The following is a 19,166-nucleotide window of genomic DNA, read 5'->3' as shown; positions in this document are numbered from 1 at the left end:
AAACCATAAATTGGACCTCTTTCAGTGTCCACAGTTATAGGTTTTATGCCCCCCTGCCCCCCTGCACACTGTCACTCCTCCCCAGGCTCAGGGTCCTTGGCTTGCCTATGGCCAAGTCCACATGAGGTGCTTGGACCTAACTAAAAGGTCCCCCAGGATGGTGGTGGCAGACCGGGCTTGACTCACACCAGATTTTTTTTACCACCCCAAGCCTTCTTCCTATCAGTTTCCAAAAGCAAAAATCAAGGGCCGCACCAGTGGCAGCTGCTAGGACACCATCAGAAACAATGGATGGAAGGAGAGTCTGCAAACTCAGCGCTACCAATGGACTCGGCATTTCTGCTGGAACCGTAGACTGGATGGTACCAGAGCTACATAGTCACACCCCTTACAAGACCCATTTCCATGCAGAACGTTGCATTTTTTAGGGTGTTTTCATCAGCTACAGCAGGTACCCAAGAAACACCTCCACTCCACTCACACAGAATCACAGAACTATATGGAAGACTCAGCAGCTTAGAATTCCCAGGGCCAAAAAAATACAGAAGGGAAGGAAGATAAACCTCTCTACATAACCTGGCTAGATAGAATTGCAAACCACACATACCAGCTCAGAAGTGGGAGGAACTGAAGGAACTTGCAGCAATCCAACTTCAATCCCGACATACTGCGATAGGAAGAAGACCCAGTTCTTTCTTTTCAAGTATCTCCATCTTGGTTTCTCAGAGGTTAAAGGAATTCCCACTGCCCAGTATGCTTTAAGAATCAACTAACATTTTCTCTGTGCTGCCCCTTCCCTTATTTCTAAAAATGGGTGTAATGGTCCTGTCTTTCCAAATCTCAGCATTGCTGTGAGGAACATAAAAGGATAGTATGCATGAAAGAGGTTTATAAACTGTGAATGGGTAAAGGATTAATGCTACCAAGGGGCTCTGATGGCTGATTAGTGTAAATTCCCTGCCCCTCCTGGGGAAACTTCTCAAGGCACCCCACTGAGAATGGGGAGTACTGCAGGTGACTTGTGAGAAGGAGCATGACAAGAAACCCTGTTCTCATGATCTCCACTGCCCACAACTACCTCCTGTCACCATCACAGCTCAGCACGCTACCTCACGCAGAGGCAGCCATCCCCTTTGTTGTGGCCAAGTCCCAGGATGTGTGTCGGTTACTGTTTCCTCAGCAGAGGAGGTGAAGTTAGTGAATGAGTACCTGGAGACCAGGGTCTGATTCTCACTTGGATTGTATGAGCTTGGGCATTGGACCCATCTCTAAGTCAATTTCCTCACACACCAGAGTGGGCGAAATTATATCCTCCCACACCCCGTCCCCAACTGCACAAGAGTGTTGTGAGCTCAGAATACAGGAGTGTGTAAGAGCTTTTCAACTGTTAAGCACTGCCTATATATAAACTACTAGTAGTAGCCATAATCAGACACACTGGAGTGCTTGAAGTGAATTTCGGCATGTTCATTTAAAAAGCATCCATGATCCATGTTCAGTTAGGGTCAAAATATGAGAAATGGTGCAAATAAAGTCATTATTCATGATACTTGTGATCTCAGGAAATAAAAATATAACTTATGCTCCTTTGGGATAACTCCTGGGATGGGGATCATGCGGCTAATACTAACTTACATTCAGGAAGTCCTTCACTGCCTTCCAAGCCCATGATTCCATGGGCAGTAGGTGGCAGGGCCTGGACTCAAGGCCACTCCTTCAGCATCCTGACCTCAGGTGCCTTCTACCAAGAGGGTAAGTGAAAGGGGCAGAAATTTGACATGGAACATTTGGCTCCCTCCCAACAAGGACAGTGTGTCCGAGTTGCTTGCCACTCCTTGTGGGAAACAAATGAAGAACTGGCTCTGTCAGAGCCATTTTCAATTGCTGCTGAAACCAATTCAAACATTTCTGAAAGCATGGAGCAATGTGAGCTACTTCTCACATTGCAAATTTTTATTTTTTCAAAATTTTAGAAATTTAATATATTTCCAATTTGGTTCATGATTCAGAACAAGAAAGTGGATTCAGCAAAAAGAAGCCATGGATATAACTATACACACACATCCATCTCTGTAGATGTATATATGCGTTTGTATGTATTTCCTTTTGAATTCAGTGTTTAATAAGTTAAAGGAGTTTAGTTAGGTTTTCTTCATCAAGACTGTCTTTCTGGCAAGAGTCCTGAGGGATAAATTAAGAGACACCAAGGAGGAAAATGTTCCATCCAGGAAGTAAACCTAAAATTGGAACCCATAAATTCAGGCTCCAAGTCAGAACTACCACTTATGGTTGAGGAAAAAAAAAAAAAGTGTCCCATCGTCTGACAGACCGGCCCCCCTTCCCCATGCCCCAGGACCTCTCTGGCCCTTTACCTGACTCTCTCTTCTTCGACCCTCTTCAGGTCAGCATCCCGCTGCAGAACCTTCATGATGGCCTCTTGCTCCTCCTCCGTCAGGAAACTTAAATCGATCATTTTGAAAGGCGTACCCAAAAATAACAGTCACAACACTGACTTAAAATTCTGAAAGCTAAACAACTCTGATGGTAGCCTGGATGGTCAAAAGATGTGAAAACGAAATGAAACAATGTCTTGTTCAGCTCTGCAGCAGAAGTCTTGTTATGGCTCAGTAGAAGTTTTAGGTGGCCGATTAAAAAATCCTAAGCGCCCTTTCTGGTGAGGCAGTCATGATCTGTGGGACGTCGGCACAAAGAGGCTGTCAGAAGGACGCTGCATTCCTTGCCAGACAGGTTGCTTCTACCGTAGCATTTCTACTCACACTCCCGCTCTGGACCAGTCTTAGGCACAGTTTATTCTCCTTCCGCCCTCGTCATCAACTCAGTGAGAGTCAGCAGCATCGGAGCATCACCTAGCTGGGGAATCGTGAGACAGTAAACACCAGTGAGAGGCAGTTCCTATAAGCATTGCTCTTTATTACCAGTTTTATCACATGCCTGGGGGAAAAAATGACCATGTGAGATGGTCTCTGAGATCAGGGAAACCAGTTCTGCCGGCTTCCTGAGCAAATGGCAAATGGGTCATGAAACATGCTTTGACTCAATTTCAGACCGTCGAGATGGAGAGCACACAGAAACACCTGTCAATGTTTAACGATCCTCTGAGGAAAGGGATGGCTGCAAAAAGGAGCGGGTTCCTTCTCTCTCTGCAAACTCCTGGGGACACCGGGCTAACCTCTCTCAGTAAAGCTCAGTAAACCCAGGGAGAAGCGATTCCAGTTGTCAAGTGATTATGGATAAGAAAATGAAAATAAAAATTGACAAACGCTCACTTCTTCATGAGAACCTTCCACTGGAGTATATCTGTGGATAGGACAGAAGCGCTCGTATCAGGTAGAGGTAGTTTGCACAATAGTGGGAACTGTGATTCCGCACTTAGTCCCACCTCTAACCAGGGCTGGGCCTGGAGCAACTCACCAAGCTTGTCGCTCTTCATTTCTGAGGAGCAAGAACACGTACTGGTACGTGTGCAAATACTGGGGGAAAGAAAGAGGCAGAATTTCAAAACACCCCACCATCCAAAGTGAGCATTTTCAAGTAGGACAATGGGCAAGAATCCTATTTTCTCTGAGGCACCATGTGCGGTGAGAAGAAGATGAGGCCTGAAGAAGGCCAGAGCCAGATGGGACTTCTGAAATTGTCAGCTCCAGGATGGGGGCCCTTTTAACAAGCACAGTACTGCATATACAGTAGACGCTAAAAACCAGGTGTTTAGTAAATTTTAAAGCAGCCCGACTTGAGAATAAAGCAGAATGTGTGTAGTAGTAATTTTTATGACTAGATTCTTGTTTGGGCAACATAGAACTATTAGGAAGTACTCCCTCCACCACTCGCTAGCTATGAACCATGAGGCAAGTTCCTTCCCACTCATTTGTGCTTACCTGGCAGTAGGACGTCCCTCACCGGTTGTAAGGATTAAATGAAATAATGAATCAGCACATACCTTGCATCCTGTACCAATAAAGCTACTAAAAATATATCCTGGCTTCCTTTCCGAGTTCACACTTTTGTTCCATCCAGCAGAGTAAGAGTGTACTTGGTAATCTATTTTCCTTTCCTCTTTGGAATTAAGTTTCTTATCTCCCCCCATGAATTTGGCCCTTATGGACAGGTACTCTGATGGCCTTTGTTTTATCTTCCTGTAGCTCTTTATATAATGCCCACAGAAACTACTCAAATAAATATTAAGACAATATTTCATTCTCTGTTTTAAAAATTCACCTGCACTTGCATATGTGACTGCCTGGTTGTTCACCTTCAAAACTACTCATCTTCCTTCAAGATGAAAGTCTCCACCTCCAGGAAGCCTTCCCTAACTTCCATAGCCAGAGTTAAATGTTGTAGTAGATTTGCTTATTGTTCCTAACTATTCATTCCCAACCCCAAACAGAACTATACAACCGTGTTGTCACTAGAGTAAGCAAAGTATTCATCTCTACCTTCCTGATGTGGACCTTGGCCTGTGACTTGCTTTGACCAATGGAATGTTACAGTGTGATGTAAGCATAGGCCATGGGTGTGCTGGTGTGGTTTGGCTTGGCTTCTTGTATTCCTGCCATGTGTCACAAGAAGAGCTTGCCCCAGGTAGCCACTGCCTCTTCAGTCTGGGTGCCAGAGAGATACAAGGACAGACCAGAATCTGACCCACCTGAAGCAGGGTCACCCCAGCTGACCTTTAGAGATGGAGGCAAGAAATGAATATTTGTTGTAAGCCACTAAGATCTGGGGCCGTCATACAAGACTCTTGTAGCAGGAACTTGACGAACACAAAATCTTTCTCCTCCATTATATACCTCCACTGCTCTCATTATTTGTCTGCCTTCAGTCTCTTCTATTTGACTGTGAGTCTCTGAATATTAATAAACAAGTGAACGAATAAATGAATGAATGGACCTAAACCAAATACACAACTTCACCAGGGGACAGCTATCTCTTTTGTTTCATGCACAGTAACTTCCTTAGCTCTCAAAGGCTGGCAAGGAAATGGATTCAGGCCACCTTCTGGGAACCACGTCCCTGATGAGGCATTGCACTGCATGCGATTCAATGGGAGATTGTTTCCAAGTTCAATGAGTGGGGGACAGGAAGAGACCAAAAGAGAAAAACCATGGCAGTTGTCCAGCAGTGGTAACTGGCAGGGGTGCTGAACCGGGAAATGCTGCTTTCGATGCCTTCAGGTAGAACAACAAGCTAGCCAGTGCTTCTGTGTAAAAGCTTCTAAGGGTTAACAGTTTTTCCTAAAACTCGGCTGTTAGTGAGGGTCAAGGCAATATCCTCATTTTACAGACAAAGGAGGGAAGGGCTGGAATCTGTGACTTCTAATGGAATAGCCAGGTGTCACTGCCCAGTCACACGCAGGAGAGCCCTCAGAGGGCAGTCACACTTTTTCAATACCAGGTGCTCCCCCAACTCCCAGTATTCTGGGTGCTATCTACCATGGGAGAAGATAAAACATTTCACTCATTCATTCAACAAGCATTTACTGTGCGCCTATTATGTGCCTGGCACTGTTCTAAGCATTGCAGATATGTCAAAAAACAAGACAGAAGAAAATGCCTGTCCTTGAGGAGCTTACCTGCTAGTTGGAGGAGACAATGATCCAACTAAGTAATACAAACAAAATAAAATAAAATAAAGTAAAACTAAATAAATTACGTAACTCGTTGGAAGGTGAAAAGAGCTGTGGAAGAAAACAAAGCAAGGAAGGAAAGGGAACTGTGTGGAGGCAAGGGGGAGGAGTTGGAGCTTTAAAGAGAGTATTTAGGGGAGGTCCCAGTGAGACGACATCTGAACCAAAGCTTGACAGAGGTGAGGAAACAAGCCACCCTGGTATCAGAGGGTCCTGAGGCAGGAGTGTGACCGGCGTGTCCAAGAAACATCAAGGAGGCCAGTGCTAGAGTATCAGAATATTCCAGGAGGAGGGCAGGAAAGGGTGAGAAAGGAAAAAGATCAGACTGTGTTAATTAGGCTTTGCAAGGGCTTTACGATTTCTGGCTTTTCCTCTGAGATGGAGCAGCTTTAGGAAAGACAGAACAAAAACAACAAGGGAATAAATATTTACTGGGCACCTCCTACACGCCTGGCACTTTACATGCACGTATACCTTACACGCACATATATCATCTTGTAGGCTTGTCACGAAGATCTGAGGGAGGCACTTTACTATCTGTGTTGTTCAAGTGAGGTGAGTAAGGCTCAGAGAGGTGTTTGCCACCAAGCTTGTATGTGGCAGGGCTGGCATTTGCTTGTGGCTAGATTAAGCCACCCTGATACTGATTTCTCATTTAATTCTCCCCTTCACACAGATTCTTCAAACTGGGAAAGTAGAACAGAACTTTCCTGTCTGGCAGTAGACCCTCATTCTTTGCTTAAGCATAAAAGAATCACTGGCCCACAGCCAGTGGTCAGCATGGGAGCAGCTGCAGTGAAAAAGCCGCGAGAAATGATTTTTGGCCACAGGGATTCCTGAGGTGTTCACAGAAGGAGTAGCTCCTGCGTGAGCAAAAAGTTCTCCTTAGGTTCAGCCCTCTCTCCCACCTATCCTCCGCATGTTGCTGAGTGATTTTTCAAAAACTCAGATCTGACAAAGCCATATTCCATGCTTCAAGCCCTTCACCAACCTCCCACTGCTTCTTGGCTAATGCTCAGAGTCCTTACCATGGCCTGCAGGCCTCGACGTGAACTGGCACTGTCTTTCTTCTCCAAGCTTCTCTCCTTAGGCCCTGGCCGCACTAAACTTTCTCAGCCCCTTTTGCCTTAAGGCTTCCGCATATGCTGTTCCTCCCTCCCTTGCCTGAGCTAATATCTCTTGAGTCTCAAGTTCGATGTCGCTTATTGTACAGAAGCCTAACCCTACCTTCCCAAGGCCAGGTTAGGTGTCACTCCAGTGGGCTCCATCAGCACCTGGCTTCCTCACTGAAGGTACTTATCACACTGTCTCGAATCCCTGTCTACTAGGGCTTGTCCCCCACTAATGTATGAGCAAGGCCTGGACCTCTAAGTGCTCTGTATCCCCAGCACCTGCCACTGTACCTTGCATGTACCAGGCACTCAGATATTTAATGAACGAACACAGAAGGGGATTGAACTTCCACATGAACCTGGCTCTAAGGCTGATAATTGAAAAATCAGGTCCGTATTTTTCATTGAGTTCCAGCTCCAGGTCCTTCAAATGAATGTGTGATTGAAATAAGTCACAGGACTTCCCCAGGTCTCGGTTTTCTCCCCTATGTGATGGGTACATTCACTCCTCCTTTCCCTTCATTCTGGAGATTAACTGTGAGGATTCAGGACACTGTCCAAGATGAATAAGGAATGAGTAGAAGTAGGAGCGGCAGCACAGAAGGGAAACCTGAGGGCTCCAAATGCAGGCTGTGCTGAATTCAAATGCTGCATGTGTCAGTGCTGCTGGGCCACGTCTGTAAAAGCCAATACCCTTCTCCTTGTCAATTGTCCAAAAGTTCGGCTGGATGAACCAAGGCCCCAAGCAGTTGGGACTTGCTTTTCATGGCAGCAAAGAAAAGAGCTAGGCTTGTAGCCCTAATCCCAATCATTTTGCCGTACCAAACCCAGGCGAAAGCCTGGGTTAAAACAGCATTTGTTCCCCAACTTGCTCTGCTGCAAGGAGGGTCCCAGATGGCAACGTCTCCTTTCCCAGATGGCTGGTGTTGTACCAAAGCCTGCAGACCCCAAGGAAGGGGAGGAAAACGCCAGTAAGTAGTGACTCTCACATGATGAGGTTTTCAGAAGAACAGCAAATTGTTCTGATAGTCCCATGACATCAAGAATGAAGGCTTGAAAGAAAAATCTGGGAGGCAGAGGGAGAGCAGGAACAGACAGGCTTGGGGTTGGGGTGGGGTTAGGGAGCATGGAGCTGGACAAAAGCAGGCCCGATCGATTCAGGGGCCTACTCCTTGCAGTGACGCACCATTACACATAAAACCAAATGCTTTGGAAACTTCCTAGCTCACAGCGGCATCAAAGGATCAACAGCATAAGCCACAGAGGGTTCACGAGAAGCCTCAGCAGAAACAAGTGGAGTGGGATGATCAGAGAACCTTTGCTCGCCTCCCTCCCAGGAGAAAGAGCTCCACACAGCATACCAAACCGGTGGTCGCCACACCAGCAGGCCGCACTGCCAAGGCGCCCATGCCAGTTCTCCGGCAGACTTGGCACCTGGTTGAACTGGCCTGTCATTTCCACCCTTTGCCTCCGGTTTGCCCTGCCAACCTCAGCTCACCCCCACTTTCATACAACAATGGAAAAGGAACACCGCTTTCATGTTCTCCCTGAGTCTCCTTTGTTGACGGGAAGATGAACTTCCTCCTTCCCTCAGCTGCTCCTCACATGTTTTCTAAGCCTCTCAGGATTTGGGCCATTTTTCTCTAGATTGAAAAATGAGCAGGTTGGTGCTAAGTGCTTTACACATATGATCTCAGTGAATCCCTCTGATCACCCGGGAAGGCAGGTATTTTCCACATCAGGCAGACACCACTGGTTCTCCAGGAGTTAAATAACTTGTCTACAGCTGCCCAAACAGAACATGATTTCGACCCAGGGCTGTAAGATTCTTAAGCCACCGGTTTTAATCTTCACTACATCACCACCCTCCTTATTCTCAAGAGAGGTCACCCAGCCAGTTAGAGACCTATTCCTGATTCCCAGCCCCGTTTTTTCACCCCGATGTTCCTCCTTCTGTACCTTCTTTCTTCACTGTCATTTCCTATGGGCAACATGCACTGGCCCTCAAAGCACGGCATGCTCTTCTGTGCACAACTAGTTAGGAACAGGAAAATGAGTGGGCCCTTTGGGTTTGTTTTGTGAACAGACATGGAAAGAAGGGCAAGCATGAGATAGAGGGAAAAAGGCACCTGTGTCAACATGCACCTGTTTGTACACACCCATTAGCCTCTTAGAGTGGTGGAGATGCCTGGAACCAGAGCTATTACTAAAAGAACCTACTTTATATGTTTCAACTCAATCAGCATGTTTTGTTATATGCTTACACAGAACCGTGGAGGACTCTTCCAAAGGTAAAAGCCACTTTCCTACTTTACTCAACTCCTTAACAGCTAATGGTTCCCATAGGCTGACTTGATGATCTCAAACTAAGAACGAGTGAGAGAGGGATAAGGAAAAACTACTGATATGTCACAATTCCCCCGACCCCTTAATCTCATAGTCATACCTAGCGATAATGTCCCTAGATTTCCAAAAAGCTCCGTGTTCCCACATGATGCAGCTGCCTGGCCAGGTTTGGGAGTCACAGCTACAAAAGATTCCCATAGCTCTACTAATGGCTGACAAGTATAGTACTGTATTTGTAAAGTGAAGCGTGTTCTTCTGCATTTCGATTGTTTTCCAGATGTAACAACAGCAAACACAAAAATGAAGTAACAGCTGAATCAGACAGAGTCCTAACTAATTCTTTGTGCAGATGAGGAAGCTCAGATACAGAAAGGTCAGAGCAATTGCTTCAAGTCACACAGCTACCTCATGCGAGAGCTGGGACACTTAGAGGAGATTGCCTTTATTTCCAGGACACATACAATTTCAGCCTACATAAGGATTTGCAAATGGGCTAATAAATGGATGGGGTGCATTTCATAGCACCCCTGAAACCATCACACTGATAACAGCAAGCATTAGAGGTGAATCCTACATTTAATTATTTTCTAGGTTTCAAATTCTGTGGGAGTGGAGGAACCAGCTGATTTATTAACCAGGCTGGAATTAAACCCAGAATAATAAAGTTAACTGAGCTATAGCAATCACCAATTCAGACTAAAAAGACTACATAAATCTCACTTTGGATGCAATCATGTACATTCCTGTCCAGCCTGGGGAGTGAGGGACTCTCTGCAAATGTATTAACTCAGGGTTTCCCAAACCTGACTACATTAGCATCACCTGAAAAGCTTTTTTTAACAAGTACCCATGCCCAGGTCCCTTCACCCTTCACCTCCCCCCAGCGATTTTGATTTAACTGGTCTGGGTCAGACCCTATCTAGGAAAATTTTGTTTTAATCCATCCAGGAGATTGTAATGTGCAGCCAGCATTGGGACCACTGAACTGACTGGTCCTCTCCTCAAATCCAGGACCTAGGGGGTGAGGCAAGCAGGTGCCAGGACACCAAATAGAAGACAAGGTCATGTGAGCTCAGTACCCTGCACCTGCAGCACCCTGAAAGTGGCACCTCCTTAAAAGTGATGATACTCGGGTATAAAATTTAAGGAGACACTCACTCTCAGGATGCTACATGTGCAGTGTCAGCACTTGCATGACCTTGTTGCCATAGATTCTGTGCCCTGGGTGCCTTGCCCTCTTCCCAGACATGCTCAAAACTCTATGGCCAGGCCATTAACCATCCCATCAAGATACATCAAATTCCTACCATGTGCAAGGTCATCCTCGCTGCTCTCTGCCCTCTAAAGAGACACATTTTAAAACTGATACAGGTGAATAATGCCCATGACATCCATGTACTATACCCCTGACATAAGAGGCTGCTGTATGGAGTGGAACACAACAGTTTTGGAGTCAAGAGAGGATTAGAAGGGCATTGTTCATTAGTTAGTTCTTTGGCAGTTCCCCTAAGGACTCTGTTTCTTGATTTGTACCATATAGGCAGCAAGACCTACTTTACAGGGTTACTGTGAAAATGGTTTTAGGCTGTAAGTAAAATGGTATGGGACATAGTAAATGCACCATGGTGACAATGAATCGCCACCATTTCACTAACTCAATCACCTTCCCATGCTGCCATGAGGTTGGAGAGTTACTGTTACTGCTTGTCTTATTTTCCTCTTTAGATTGCCTCCTATCTTCTAATCTCCCACCCTATTTTAAGGGGTTAAACTCCTGGTTTCTGCATATATATCTCCATCTGCCACCCCTAGACCTCGGAGAAGATAAGAAATCTTCTAAATTTGGGGCGAGGGGATGGACAGTAGAGAGGTTGGGAGGGAGGTCCCATTTTGAAATTACCAAGAATTCTTCTAGATCTTCTCATTTTAGGCCTGGACCTCAGCTTTAGAAAATGAAAAGTGAGAGTCTAACATCTTGGTCTCTGGTTCTGCATTAACAGCCCTCATCAAATTCTGCTTCCTCTCGTTCGTGGTGGGCAGAGAGGGGTCTTGGCACCCCCATGTTCCCAGCAACTAGCATGGTGCCTGGCACACAGCCAGTGCCTCATTTACTGAATAAAAGAAAGAAAAAAGGGATTAGAGGGGGGAAAAGAGATAATTCAACAACACAGACGGAAAGCCAAAAAAGGTTACAAGAATGGGACCAAAAGTTTGACTTCCTCCATAGATGTACAGTATTTGTTAACTCCCTGTGGTAGGCAGAATAATGGTCCTCCAAAGAGGCCGACATTCTAATTTCTGGAACTTGTGAATATGGTACTACATGTTAAAACGGACTTTACAAATGTGATTAAGAATTTTATGATCAGGAGATTATCCCAGATTATCTAAGTAGACCCAATGTAATCACAAGGTCCTTGTAAGAAGGAAGCAGGATAGTCAGAAGCAGAGAAAGGAAACAGTGGAGATGGAGGAAGGGGCCCTGAGCCACGGAATGCAGTTGGAAAAAGCAAGGAAACAGATTCACCCCTAGAGCCTCCAACAGGAACTCAGTTCTGACAACTCCTTGATTCTATCCTGTAAGACCCACTTCAGACTTCTGACCTCCAGAAATGTAGGATAATAAATTTGTGTTGTTTCAAGTCACTAAGTTTGTGGTCATTTATTACAGCAGTAATAGGAAACCAATACCCAGCCTGAGGACAGATAATGTCCCTTATTCATCTCTGAATCACCAGCCTGTTGCCCAGAACTCTGTTGATGAAATACATCTGCGTAAGCAATATGAGATGGATGCTTTCTTCTGCCTGCCATCCAGCCAATCAGTCGCCAGGTTTACTTGACTGGACTTCTGCACTCTCCTCCAATTCAGCCCTTTCTCTCTTTTTCTACTACTCATTTAGCAATTGTCTCTGAACATGGCTTCTCTCATTCCTGGTTCTCCCTCACTTCTGTCTCTTCTACACAATCCAGTGACATTCATGTCCCAAAGCACAACTTTGATGATGCCATACCTCGACTGAAAAAGCTTCCCTAGCTCTTCCCTACTGGCAGAGTAAATTCAAATTCCTTATCCTAGTATTGGCATCCTATTGGTTCTAAGCTTCCTAGTCAACCTTCCTACCCCATGTACTCCAGCCAAACCACTCAACATCACCTCGACATTATCATCGCCATGAGTTTGTTCTTGCTGTTCTCTCCACCTAGAATGTCTTTCCCTTATATCTGCACACATCCGAACCTTACTCACCACTCAAACCCCAGCTTACGTGATACCTCCTCCATGAAGCTACTCCTGTGGTCCCCTTTCCCCTCACAAATATACCTTGCACAAGCTGGCAATAACTACTTCTCTCAGTGAGACCTCACAGCACCTATCTGTATACCTCTCATCTGAAGTAGGAAAGAGCACAGACTCCAGAGTCAGGTAGACCCGGGTACAATGTGATCCTCTTGTGCAAGTTACTTAGCTTCTCTGAGCCTCAGGCTTCTCACCTGTGAAATGGGCATCATACGTATCTCAGTGGGTTAAGATTCAAGCTCATACACAGATGCTCAACAAGATAGCTATTCAATAATTGCAATATTCACAACAATTATATAACATTATAGTAACTTATTGGGTTGTTGGAAAAGCCATGACACATTTTTGCAACAAAAACATAAAAAATATGTCATGACTTTTCTGACAACCTACTATATACACATCAAATTCCCACCTCTTGACTCTTTAAGGGTTTATGTTCACTTCATTTTTGGAACCACACAGTACCTTGCATGTAGTAGAGAAAAACAAACAAAACAAAAAAAAACCTTTTAAATATTGAATAAGTCACTTAAGTTTTAGGAGCATCTCTTTAGGCTTCCTGTTCTGTGTACAGTAAGGATGGCCTCCCTTTTCTCCATGTCAGAGAGGGAGGGAGAAACTCGTACACTGGTTCCCTTTCTGATCATCAGTGTTAGGCAGGATTCTTAAAATGGAAACTTTGTAAGACCCACTCTCTTTGGTTAATGCCTCAATACCACTATTCATCCTAACCAACAATACATGAGTATTGCTTTCATTAGTAGAAGTTATAGATTGTTACTTTAATGTCATTGAATTCCAGCTCAGAAAACAGTATTGTTCCTGAGCTAGTCGGACCAAGTTCCCTTTTGCTCCATCATGTTTAGAAATCCCATGCTGGAGGTTCTCCTTCCCTCCTCGGTTGGGAATGCAACAGAATTACCTTCCTTGAGAGGCATTCCTTCAACAGCTTTGATGCTAGAGCAGAAACGTGGCCCTTTTTATCTCAATCTAGTTGGCATCATCATGACATTTAAAGTCATAAGATCTGATGTGAAAATCTAGTCCCCCACTTACTAGCTTGGTGACCACAAACATAGCATTTACCTGAGCCTGTTTCCTCATTTCTAAAATTGGCACTAACCGCCGCCCACCTCCCTTGCTGAATCACAGGGGGCTATTGAGACCATGTATGGAAAGACACTTTGTAAACTGCCAAATGATATACAATTACATTTTCCATTAGCCTTCTAACATGGCATGAGCTCCACGCAGACACCCACAGATTGGATAAGAGGAAGGGATCATACTACCTTCTAGAAGAAAATGAAGAATGCTGTCACTTTACCTGCCTTCATGTAATCCCTGAGACACAATAAAGAACAGAGTGGTAATGGTAGATGCCAAATAACCACAGGCAAGCTCCTCTCACACAAGTCTTAAGAAACATCGGACTCGCTCTCTGTAAAGTGTTCTGAGGTGATATTCCTGAATGAAAGGTGCCATTCAGTGTAACTACCACGGAATTAGTCAGCACCACCTCTGCCCAGGCATCATGCCAGACGCTTTACATACAGGACATCCTAAATCTTCAAAATCCAGCCACCATTCAAGGTAGTAGTTGTAATGCATAAGGGCCTTTTCTATAGTTGAAAGGTGTTGAGAAATGACCAAACACATCTGAGACAGCACTTACCATTACTTAGCATTTAACATTAAAATGGGCAGCAACCATCTCAACCCCAGCTCAGTTTTCCCCACACTCTAGTCCCTTTAACTTATTTCCCAGCACAATGCCTTGCGGAAGTGTAAAGGCCCTAATGAGCAAATCTCATGAAAAATTCAGCTGGTCTTTTGGAGAAAAACAGCTGGAGCTGACCTTAGGAATTCCACTAATTCCCCCTACCACACAGCCTAAAAATAGCCAAAGAGCATTTCTAACTAGCAATGACCTTTCCTTTAAAGGGAATAATATGCAAAAAGGCACACGCTGGGGTCATTATCCCAAACGATGCAGTCCCCATGACAAATCCTTGGCCAAATGTTCCTGTGAGAATTTGCCTTCACAGGGTCAACACTGAAATTTCATTTTGAAGGCCCGCCCCTGCCCTACTCCCCAGGCACCACTGGGGCTGTACAAAGACGTACGCTATCAGCCATTAACTATCTGTGTGGCCATGAGGAAGTCACTTCCCCTTTCTTGGCTTCAGTTTCCAAATCTGTAAAATAAGGTGCTAAACTCTGACCTCTAAGGTCTTCTCCTGGTGTAAGACTCTCTGGGAGGTACATTCAATGGCTCCTCATTGCCTTCAGGATAAAATCCAGACTCCCCAGTGTTATATGGGCCCCTCCAAATCTGCCCTTTGCCCTCCTCTCCTTTTTTCCCTACACCATACCTGGAAGGTTCCTTGAATGTACCTGGGACCTCTGTGCCTTTAGAACATGCAGCTCCCTCTGCCTATAATGTCCTTTCCCAGCTTCTGAAATTCCTACTCATTTTTTAAGATGCAGTCCAGGGGTCACCTCCTCTGGGAAGGTGAGTCGAGCCCCTTCCTCGCAAGTTGGGTTAGAGCCTTCACCTCTGTGGTCTCACAGAACTCTGCACTACAGAGCAACTGTTTGTGTACTTAGGTGTCTCCTTCACAAGCCTGGGTGCCCCTTGGAAGTAGAGACGCCAGCCATCTCTGAACTCCCAGTACCAGAGCCTAGGTTTACCATTCGATGTTTGCTGACACTGTGCCAAATTCCACCAGAGGACCACAGACATTTTAGAGTGTTATTCAAAAGACCAAACATTAACTTATTTTTTTAAAGGAATATCTTTTTCTCTGTTCAAAAATTGAGAAAGAAAATTATCTCCAAGCTTTTGCCTTATTAGGAAAAAATATATATAGCTGTTTGGAATTGTGACATAATCTTGTGGAGCTGAAAAACACACATTTGTCCTTGAAGAAACTCTCTTTAAACCAACTGAATCACAGTTTTTTAAAAAGGAGGTTCAAATTTAGAAATGATGTCCAAATTGGTGGGGCTTTGGGTTTTGGGTTCTTTTTGTTTTGTTTGTTTGTTTTCACCAAGAAGAAGGGAAAATCTCCAAAAGGGATAAATTATACACTGAATTTTCTGAAAATTCTTAGCCAAGCTCTGGAAAATCATGAAAAGCAGAAAAAAAAAGAATGTGATCTTGTACAGAAAAACAAAACGTCTTATTAACTACTAGTGATATTGAAAGGTATGTGAATGTTTTATAGGAGATCTTAAAAAACTGAGTTAATTAATAGGTAGGACCTGAATGTGAAGGAAGAGTTGGAGAAGAAACAGACGTTATCTCCATCCAATACCTCCTTCTTCTTCTTCAATCTTTACACACATTATCTCTACACAAGGCAAACCAGCAAAGTAGGCAGTGCCATCTGTGTTTTACCAGATGAGGAAACTGAAGCTTGTGGAGGAGAAGGGACTTGCCTAAACCCATCTCTCCTCTAAGCTACAGGGTTGGGATTCGAGCCCAGGTCTGCCTAGCCCCAAAGATCTATCCAACACACCAGGAAGAGCTGTGGAAAAGGTGGAAGGAAGGGCCAGGTACACAAGTGCCCTGCAAAGGAACTCAAAGATACAAAGGGATGCTGGTGTTTCCCTCAAATTCTCACACACCCAAAACACTGAGCTTTGCTGTACAAAATGTTGTGAAACTTGATGTGTAATGCAACCAGTTACAAAGGGGTTTTTATTCCTCATGTGATTCCAGTTTACCAACGTATATAAACAAACTCCTGAAGTGCAGAGAGCAGGCAGGGAGTACGAGGTTGCAGTTTCAGCAAATCTATTTTTGCTAAACCCTCATGAACAATACAAATCCTTGCGCTGATCTGGGAAATGGCTTTATAGCATTAGTCAATCCTTAAAACGCCTTCCAAAAGCAGGCAAAAATGATCACTGACACTTCGTTAGTTGGCGTCAGCCTATGCTTTGCCTGGGAGGGCAGCTGAAGATGGGGCTCTGCTCCTTGCTTGGCTGCTAATGACTAAAACCCTTGGTTTCTGGTGACCTTGCCTGTAAAATGAGGCATTTGGTCTCTGATCTTTCAGATATCTTCCAATTTTATAATTTTTTTTTTCTCATGGGTGTAGAAGCAAATGGCCAGAATGAATTCCAACACCAGCTAGCTACTGACTTAGCTGAAGGGGAAAGAGATGTGGAGGAAGGCTATTGAGGGTGGGAGTGGGGGGCGTCATCCTGCTGTCCAGTGCAAAATTCCTTTTGAGAATCAAAACATTTTTTCACAGGATATAGCTATATTGAAAGAGAGAATGATAAGTAGGGAAACAGAACATAAAAACTGAAAAAAAATCTTCTTTCTCTTCCTTCTCTCCCTCCCTCCTTCCTTCCTTTCTCACTGAGAGTGTCCCCTGTTTGGGACTGGAGAAGGCACTGTGAATACAACTATTAGGTAGTAAGACCTGGTTCCTATAGTCAAGAAGATTTTGGCTCACAGCAATAATAATAGCCCCAGTTTGTACAATGTTGGGGGTTTACACTACAGCATACATGCTCTTCACAACAACTTGGGAGGTAGGGAGGGCAGCCAGGATGAAGTATCATCATAATCCCCCTTTTATTGATGTAAAAACTGAGGTTCAGCAGGGTCAAGTGGCTTGTCTAAGGTCCCACAGCTGGAAAGAGAACACATTTGCAAAGGCGGAAAAGGACCAGAGACAAAGGGGTATATTTAAGTGTCAATTGTCTGATAAGTGGGGAAGTGAAGAGATAATGACACGGACCAGGAGGAGGTGGGACTTGAGTTGAGCTTTGAACATGGGGTAAGTTTGAGACAATTCGTACCCTGCATTCACTGAATTTAATGCAGAAGGCAACACAGTGCTACTTTAGAGAGGGCGGAGTGCAGAAAACAAAAGGATGTCTATATTTACACATACAGAGAAGCACACTGTCTTTAATTTAAGAAGTGGACGTTCTTCAGCCACCATTAGTCATCAGCATGTGTGTGCTCTGAGTATTCTTCCCAGGAGCAGAAACGGATGGCCCTGAGCCTTTCCCTTGGCACTCACAGCGGGTATCAGGGAGAGAGCTCAAATGCAGTTAGGGGTTATGTGATCTGTACCACTGGGCTAGGGTGAGAACCCCTGACCTTGGCACTCTCAATCAATACTGTAACTACCTGAGCTAACTGGACTTCTCCAAGTATTCTTCTCTGTGGGTGTAACGAAACACATGCTTGCAGAGCAAGCCTGCCTTCCCAGGCTGCATTCATCACTACCAAGGCTCAAGAATATAATTAATGAGCAACCTGGACCTGTTCCTCAGGTGGGAAGGGAGAGGAGGAAAATGGCTGGGAAAGATTTCAAGGTGATGATAGAGCTTCAAGTTACAGAAGGGCTGAATAAAACCAGATCCAGGCTCTGCATATCAGACAGATTGGGATATAAGAAGAACAGGCGCTGGGGAGCCTGTGGAATTAGGCTGGAGGTACTTAAGAGGCAAGACCTCAGACCAAAAAAAAAAAAAAAGAGAGATTCAAGTTAAACCACAGACCTGTTGGAGGAGGGAATTTAGGTGGCAGGAACTCTAAGGTTTACTCTTACCAGAATTACAGGTTTTACTTCTTACTATTGAGGCTTTAGTCAACCCTCCAGAATTCTGATTCCAATTTTATTTCATTGGGTAATGTTTCAAACACTACCTATTTCATCAGGGGTTCTAAGATGAAATTAGAGGTATAAATTCACACAATAGAGGGTATGACGAGATTAAACAATCCCCCCTCATCCCTAACCCCAAGCAACCGGCAAGCAGTGGGGATTGGATGGAGGCAGGAACTATTGGTGATACCCAGGAAGTGGTTTTGGAGTTTGGACTAGAAGTTGAAAGTGACTCTTTCCACCAAAAAGAATTTAAACCTTCTCTTCCACCACTTCATAACCCAGTACTATTTGCAGAGTGAACTCAATGAACAGAGAAACAGAGCTCCCAAGCTGGAGAGTAGAACCAATTCCAGCATCTTTTCAGCCTTTCTGGAATCTTGAGAAGCTCATCAGAGGGCAGCAAAGCCTTCCATAGACGTCCACCAATGAAGACTTATCCCCGAGCAACGGCCTCACGCTGACTAAGCTTAGTCAGGAGGAATAGGATAGACACACATACACTCTATCTATAACATAGAATACATATAGTCTAAATATAGAAGAGTTTATATACATATGGATATATGTAATATATGTACATATTAGCTCTCTGGAGTTTGCAACCCATTTATGAAATCCTGAGAACTCCTCACCCTATTGCTATATACAGAAAGCTAGGCAGGGTGGTTGCTAAGTGACTATAAAACCAGGTTTCTGGTGCCCACATGGTGGGTGAAATCAGGCACCCTCCTGCATAAAAGGTTCTTTTAATTCAGATGTAATTTTTTATTGGGAGGGGGCTGTTGTTGTTTCTGAGCAGATCTACTATGTTGGAACACTTACACACGCTGTGTCTCCAAATCCTCAGTTCAACACTGAAAGGAAAGTATCATTATCATTCCTATTTTACAGAAGAGGAAGTGGAATAAAAGTTATTCCACCCAGAAAAGTGGAATAACTTGACCCCATCTGTCTTCTTAAATATTGTGTCATATAGAGGTATGTGTATATGTGTGTATATTATAGACATCAATTACTTTCTACCAACTGAGATAACAAAATTTCAAGTTTTCATTTCAAAAACTAAAACCATATGGGTCAGGTAACACTCATAAAATCTCATTATTATGTTTTTT

At 44.3% G+C, this 19,166-nt stretch overlaps 1 protein-coding gene across 7 annotated transcripts in view; it reads right to left on the bottom strand.

Annotated features, from left to right (window-relative positions):
* The window catches only part of SYTL2 (synaptotagmin like 2), a 115,197-nt gene that overhangs the window by 53,973 nt on the left and 42,058 nt on the right, over positions 1-19,166 (bottom strand). For 6 of the 7 annotated variants that reach the window (XM_019643523.1, XM_019643525.1, XM_019643533.1 and 3 more), the window contains exon 2: positions 2,373-2,871. In XM_019643523.1, the coding sequence (XP_019499068.1) occupies positions 2,373-2,473 (101 nt within the window). In that variant the 5' untranslated portion in view covers positions 2,474-2,871. Of the gene's footprint in view, positions 1-2,372; positions 2,872-19,166 lie in introns of those variants that run through there. The other variant, XM_019643526.1, reaches the window with a different exon arrangement.

The sequence above is a fragment of the Hipposideros armiger genome, unplaced genomic scaffold (genome assembly GCF_001890085.2).
Source record: "Hipposideros armiger isolate ML-2016 unplaced genomic scaffold, ASM189008v1 scaffold_79, whole genome shotgun sequence".
In the NCBI taxonomy this organism is placed as follows: domain Eukaryota; kingdom Metazoa; phylum Chordata; class Mammalia; order Chiroptera; family Hipposideridae; genus Hipposideros; species Hipposideros armiger.
The sequence above is the reverse complement of the archived record's forward strand: the minus strand, read 5'-3'. Positions and strand labels throughout refer to the sequence as shown.